At 41.3% G+C, this 6,849-nt stretch overlaps 1 protein-coding gene across 1 annotated transcript; it reads right to left on the bottom strand.

Moving 5' to 3' along the window:
• Positions 1–205: 205 nt before the first annotated feature.
• On the bottom strand, positions 206–6,618 carry rrp8 (ribosomal RNA processing 8). Its single transcript, XM_083637087.1, has 8 exons — positions 6,498–6,618; positions 6,139–6,255; positions 5,764–6,025; positions 4,779–5,682; positions 3,968–4,097; positions 3,767–3,873; positions 3,584–3,680; positions 206–2,463 (listed from the first exon to the last, which is right to left on the bottom strand). Exons 2-8 carry the CDS (start codon positions 6,241–6,243, stop codon positions 2,350–2,352), a joined length of 1,719 nt encoding a protein of 572 aa, XP_083493213.1. The 5' UTR covers positions 6,244–6,255; positions 6,498–6,618; the 3' UTR covers positions 206–2,349.
• Positions 6,619–6,849: the final 231 nt, after the last annotated feature.

Genomic DNA, 6,849 nt, shown 5'->3' with positions numbered 1-6,849 from the left:
ACATTTTATAAAATATATTTTGCATCAATGACCAAATATATATTTTTTAATAATCTTATTTTTTTTTATATATCTCTATTAAAAAAAACATTTTATAACAAGGTTCTAGATCATTGTGGTCTGCATAGCATGTGCCACTGCCATCTTGAGCCGTGTGTGTGCAGGTTTTCATTCCAACTAAACACTACATCTCAGTTATTGTGTTTATAGCCCCTTATCACAAGCATGTCTCAAAGGGCTCTACATAGCATCATCACAGTCATGACAACATTTTACTAATTACATTATGATACTACACAAACATAGCATATCTTTGGACTGTGGGAGCCGAGGAAACCCACGCAAACACGGGGATAAATGCAAACTCCACACAGAAAGGACCAGGGTGGAGATTCGAACCCACGCTGTGAGACGACAATAACCACTGAACCACCGTGGCGCTCCCAAGCCTAACATCGCTGACCAACACCATTACAACCCTAGGTATCGGAAGGCAAGGGCGAAGAAGGAGATGTAATGCTCAAGTCAGTTATAAGGAGCTGTAAAATGAAGTTCAGTGACACCACGTTCCTGAGTTCTCATTATTTAATGATGGCAAAGAGAAGAAAAAGAAAAACAAGAAACCAAAGAAGATCTTGACCAGACAAATTTAGATAGCTCTCTCTTTGTGGATTGATATATTTGACTTTGTTTTAACCCATTGCTTTTCTTTTATGCTTGTTCATTAAACTAATAATGTTTTTGCTGGCCATCTAGACTGGTTAAATTGTGCATGGTTTTGTGCCTGCAATATGCAAACATAACATGATGACAAACATTAAGATGTGTGTTTTCTACCGATTTGATAACACTTTCCAAAAAGGGCCACTAAAAGCGTTAACTAACCTATAATTAACAGTCAACTAATGTGTCAAATTTGTCAAGGAATATTTACTAATGGTGTTCATGTTAACTAGGTATTACTTTATGCATTTCTTTAACAGTTTATGGTCAGTTAATGGTTTTAGGGTGAGGGTTAGTTAATGGTTGGGATAGTTAATAAATTAGTTAATAAACATTAACTAGGGGTTAGATCATGCTTATTAAGCATTAACTAACTGTTAATTTAGTTAGTGACCCTTATTGTAAATGTTACCCTGATTTCACTTGTTCGCTCAACATCAACCAGAGAGGACGACCTGATCAGTGAAATCAGCTGTAGTAGTTTTGTTGGAATTCAAACCTGCATACACTTGGCTCTCACATTACATGAAAGACATAACATATTATTTAACAGTGATCAATAAATCTGTTGCAATCTGCTGATAAAAAGCACAGTAGCCTACCACCGTGGAGACCCAGGTTCAATTCCTGGGAGCGGTACTTCTGGCTTGGTCAGAGGTTCCTACAGACACAATTGGCCGTGTCTGCGGGTGGTAAGCCGGTGGGGTATGAGTTCTGGTCGCTGCACTAGCGCCTCCTCTGGGCAGCCAGGGTACCTGTTTGGGGGGGGAGGAGCTGGAGGGAACAGTGTGATCCTCCCACATGCTACTAACCTGGCTGACGCTGCCTAATGGTTTGTTTTCACATAACCATCTGGGAATGAGTCGCTCGGGAAAGCATTTCAAGGGCACACACTTTCCAAAAACACCTGGCAGGTGTTACCCTGATGAAGACTCTTTGAGTCGAAATGCGTTGGTATCCCTGTAGAATGAATAATTTTTAATATAACTCAGAGTGCCTCGGATGTCTTCTCTTTTTGCTGCCTTCAAAACCTGAGGAACTCCCTGCAACCATATTGGACAGCTACCTCTTTTTTATCTTACACCTGGCAGGTGATTGGATGAACCATCTATCGCGTGCTCACTTCTCACTGGCGTCACACCTAAATCCCACCCATACCTGCCTCATACGAGGTTGATTGGTGCGAATCCACGGTAGTTTGGACTCAAACCAAAAGATTGCGTGGCAAGATGGATTTGTCGTGTGATCGTGATCTCATGATCTCGGGTGAATCCAGCTGCCTTGCAAGGTTAACACACTATGTCCTGCTGGTGAAACTTCTCACTGTCAGGTGTAAAGAAGAGGCTGGCGACTGTAAATGTATCGGAAGAAGCATGTGCTGGTCTACAACTCTCCCCAGATCAGCAGAGTGGGTGGAGCAATGACCGGGGCAGCAGGGGGAATTAGCCAATTGGGATGAAAAATCTAAAAAAACTTGATAAAAGAAAGAAAGTACATTATATAGGCTGGAAAATATAGCATGTCTTTCAAAAATAGTGAACACAAAATTTGTAGTCCTTTCACATAAATTGTGTGAAAAATGTCACATTTACAGACATCTTGCAAATTAAGTCCTTTCACTTGTCCTTATCTTTTCTTGTACACGCATGGCTTCAGCTGCAGTCCTGATTTCTTCACGTTTTCTGGTGCGTTTCCTGTCTTCTCAAATTCGAATGAGTAGAAGTGACTGTTCTCTGTGTCCTAAAGAAATACAATAGAGCAAAATAGAAATAAAACAATTAAAAAACATGCATTACATAGCCTCACTGGCTAGGTTTACATGTACAGAGCAACCTGGCTACTAGCCCGGTTAAGGTGTTACTAGGGTTAAGCTTTTTAACTTTACATGCACCTTTGATACCTGCAACTGAGTCTCTGTGTTGCCATGAATAAACCAGTTAACTGAATATCCGTGTCTACCTGGGGTGTCCCGCCCACAGATAAGACAGTCTGCCTCCAAAAAAGTATAAAAAGGTGCAGCTGACAGCTCCCCCTCCATCTTTGACCAACAGCAAGGAATGATAACTTATAATAAATAGATTATGATCCCTAAAATAATAGTAAAGAATTTTTTGCCAACATGTACCATCATGTACATGTACATGATGGTATGACATACCAAAAGGTATGACTCTCCCAGAGTCTATTTACGTGCCGAAATAGACACTCGATTGCCAGATTGCATAATTATGTTCTTCCTCACACTCTGAATATGAGAACCCAGGTTCAATTTCCTGCCATAGTCCAGCTGAAAAATATCAGGCTCGCACAGCATTCAAGATTCAAGGATTCAAGATTTATTAAGTGTCCCAAAAGGGCAAATTGGATTGCAGGAAGCGTAGTACGAAGTACATACATAAAAACAAATAAGACAAAAAGAACATTGTAAAAGCAGTCTAGAGCAGCAGTTTAAAGTGCAACACAATAGTTAAAGTGCAAATGACACAATAGTTAAAGTGCAAATGACAACAGTAGCAACGATCTAAAGTGCACAGTAGAGATATTACGGATCTTTTCCGCCCGGCCGGGACTTCCACTTCCGCACAGCGGTGCCTTTTAAAAACATAATGCTTCACGTTTATTTTGAATGCTAAACGTCAACATTCGTATATATTCACTAGCATTCGGGGCCGGAACTCTTATATTTGGCGGTACAACAACAGAGCGGCACTGTGCGGAGGCGGAAGATTTGCGCTGTACAGGAAGCCTCACAAAAGGTACGGCTGTTCCAGAGTCTATTTACATGCCGAAATAGAATCTGGGTTCCCAGATTGATAATTATGTGACCTGTTATGACACTTTGTACAGTATGTTGCCTTACCTTGGACTCCATCTTGAATCCAAGACTTGCCAGTACAGACAAGAAGTTCCGCAGATTTTCAAATCTACTCGCCACTTCTGCTACTTTAAGGACACCCCTGCAATAATTGTACAGAACTGTTAAAACAAAATACTAGTATATTACGAATACTTGTGTATACTGAATCAAGATAAACTATTTTACCCCATCACCAAGACACGATTGGCCTCCACTAAAAAATCTGACAGGTTGGTTCCCATAAGAGAAAGGCAGAACACAGCGATGTCCACAGTGTCATCATCAAGAGGGACCTGCAGAGTGGGAGAATGCATGTTTTATGGCAATCACAGACCTGTACAGTATTTAACACACAGAATAACATTACAAACAACACAACACACTCACATTGGCCATGTCACAGACAGTAACAAGATCACAGGCAGGTGCCAGGTCAAAGCTGTGCACTTTGTTGTTCACACTGCGGGCGATTTTGCAGTCGCCACAGCCAAAGTCTGCAACCACTAGAGAGGCAGGTCTGAAACAATAAAGAAACTTAATATAAATAGCAACATGAAACCTCAATTATATTAATAGTTCACCCTAAAATGAAAGTTCAGTTATCTACACACCTCCATGTCAGTTGACCAAACACAGACTTAGCCCCTCTAGATCCACCTCCATTCCCACAAACTACTGAAGTTACCGGGGCCAATTTTTATGGTCATTTTGACCATTTCATGGATAAAAAAAATATGCACAAAATGATTAAGAACTGCTCATGCAGCATTAATCTAATATTTTCTGAAAATTAGTCTCATGCCAGAGCGCTGTAAGGTGTCTGCAACCAGAGCATCGTCAGTGAGAAAATATAGGAAATATTAGTCAAGTTAATGTCCGGTATTTGGAGTGCAAACCTTTGGCTACAATACACTCGGATTATACTGCACAAGATGTTTGAAGAAATTTTAGGGACATTTTATACTTTTTTTGGAGCTGGAAATAGATAGCTCCATTAACTTCAATAGTTAGGGAAAAGGCTGAGCTGGAACTACTGGGGCTAACTGTGTGTCTGGTGGTCCTACAAACTTAAATGGAGTTTTGACTGTCATGGGAGTGCATAGCTATTATTATAACTATTCTAGTAAAGTAGGAACCCCAAAACAGAACACATTATGCAGAATATTATCCATGAGGAAGACGCTATAAAATCACTCACTTTAGCTTAATGTATGAGATAATAGCATCCACTGGATTGGACGGCCACCTCTCGACCTGTGCGGTGTAGCCCCTGTGGTAGACCCCAAACGCCTGGGGATCCTGTCTGAACATGCGCTTGGCCTCGCCGCTGGACGTGGTGTACAAAACCTCATTGATGTAGCGGAAGCGCGCTGCCTCCAGCCGCTGCTCCATGCGGGATCTGAGGGAAGCGGAGCGGTCCACTGGAGCATCTTTGACCTTTTCCTCTGTGGCCGGCACGTTATCCTCTGTGGGATTCTCCGGTTTGTCTGGCTCCTGGCTGTGTAGCAGTTTCCGCAGGTGGTCTCTTTTGCGACTCTGTTCTTTGCTCACCTCCAGTTTTAGTCTTTTGCTGGGTCCTGGGTTCTGCTGCTCACCTGGGATCACCCCATGAGGTTCACCTGCTTCCTGTTTTGATTCAACACCAGAAGATTCAAGTGCACCTTTTTTAACATGGTTGCTTCTCTTCATTTTATTCTCTATTTTAATTGATTCCTTATCTTCTTTGAGTGTTTGTGTGTCCAATGCGGAAGATACATCATTGACCATTTTCCTTTTCTGTGGTTTATGCTCCTTTCTTTTCTTTTTCAGGGCTGGTGCCTGGGTTAATGCTCTTTCAATGTTGATATTGTTGCTATATGAATCCTTTTTTACTTGTTCTTTTGGGCTGTGTTGCGCTGTAGTGTCTGCTTTATTTACTTCCTCCTCTGGCTTATCGGGGCGGTATTTATTTTGACATTTCCTCTTGTTCTTCATCTTGGTTTTCCACTGTTTTCTGTTTAGTTTCTCTGCATCGTCTGCATTGTTTCCCTCCAAGTTGTCAGAGTTTGTAATTTCTTTATCTTCCATCCTGGCTGAGTCTGTTTTCTTCCCCTTTGGGGCCCCTTTAGGAGAAATGAAAAATTATGTACTAATGCAGGTGTCTTTTATGCAGTAGAAAACTCTTCAACCATTTTGTTACTCACCAGGTTTGTTGTCTTTCTTCTTCTCTTTTGCTACAGTTTTCTCCTCCTTGACACCCAGATCTATGTCACGATTCTCTGCATCTTCTCCTGATTTCGCTACTTGCTTTCGCCTTTTGCTTCTTTTCTTTTTTCTCTTTGTTGGCGATGGCACTGCGTCTGTCTCACTGTCACTGTCCGGCTGTGGAGCATCACTCTTCCAGGCTGGTACTGATCCCAGTGTCTGGAGGGTCCGCAACAGGCTCTTTTTCCCAACACCCTTGAGCTGTTCAGAATCAGTTTGTTATCCAGAAATTACAATGATTTAAATGTGTAATATTAATACAAATTGCTTGCATTTGGTAATGAATGAATGCATGTAAATCAAATCAAATCTACCTTGACATTGCTGCTGCTTTTGGCCTTTTGAGTATTGTTGAGAACCGTTTCACTCAGGTCTTGAGCATCTGCTTGATCGCTCCATTCTTCCTCCTCAATAAACATGTTTATCCAGGACTGTAAGGAACACAATAACATTAATTAAGGCATAGCTGAACCATAAGCATATGTAGCATAACGTAACGTTACTGGACAGTTTTCTATGTAACGTTAAATAGATTTTGCAAACTGCTAGTGAAAATTCGGAGCTATCTTTTACTGACGTTCAGTTTGCTGGCTGAACAGCACAGCTATTAAATGCTAACTAGCTAGGGTTCAGTGATTCAAGACTTCTAATCTGTCAAAACGAGCTGATTCACCTGTCAAACGGCTTCTTTCGCCACGGACGGTGTTTGTATATCTATTTTTTCTGCAGTGACCGGTTAACTATGGCTATACATATATTTCTTGTCAATTCGATGTGTCAATCGCGCAAACCACGTTTGTTGAAAAGCTAAGGTGCGTGAAGGAAGCAAAACAAAACTACAGGCGCATGTGAATGACGCAATGCACATTACGTCTTCTTCTATGGTGTTTTACGGCAGTTGGCATCTTTTAAGTGGCATTACTGCCTCCTTCTGGACTTATCCATCCACTGTTTCCTATTACAGTCTTGTAATTAGTCTATCAGGAAAGTAATGAACAGTTTCTTCCCCTCCACTGATCCCACAC

The sequence above is a fragment of the Poromitra crassiceps genome, assembly GCF_964638095.1.
Source record: "Poromitra crassiceps genome assembly, chromosome: 5".
Classification (NCBI taxonomy): Eukaryota; Metazoa; Chordata; class Actinopteri; order Beryciformes; family Melamphaidae; genus Poromitra; species Poromitra crassiceps.
Note: the sequence above shows the minus strand (reverse complement) of the source record. Positions and strands in the feature narration are given on the sequence as shown.

What these genes read in the sequence shown, in the direction of transcription:
- rrp8 (XM_083637087.1), bottom strand. Translation starts at nt 6,243, where the DNA reads ATGTTTATTGAGGAGGAAGAATGGAGCGATCAAGCAGATGCTCAAGAC. An exon ending in ATCTCATACATTAAGCTAAA is followed by an intron (nt 4,098 to 4,778) that starts GTGAGTGATTTT and finishes TTATTGTTTCAG; the next exon opens with ACCTGCCTCTCTAGTGGTTG. An exon ending in AATCGTGTCTTGGTGATGGG is followed by an intron (nt 3,681 to 3,766) that starts GTAAAATAGTTT and finishes CAATTATTGCAG; the next exon opens with GGGTGTCCTTAAAGTAGCAG.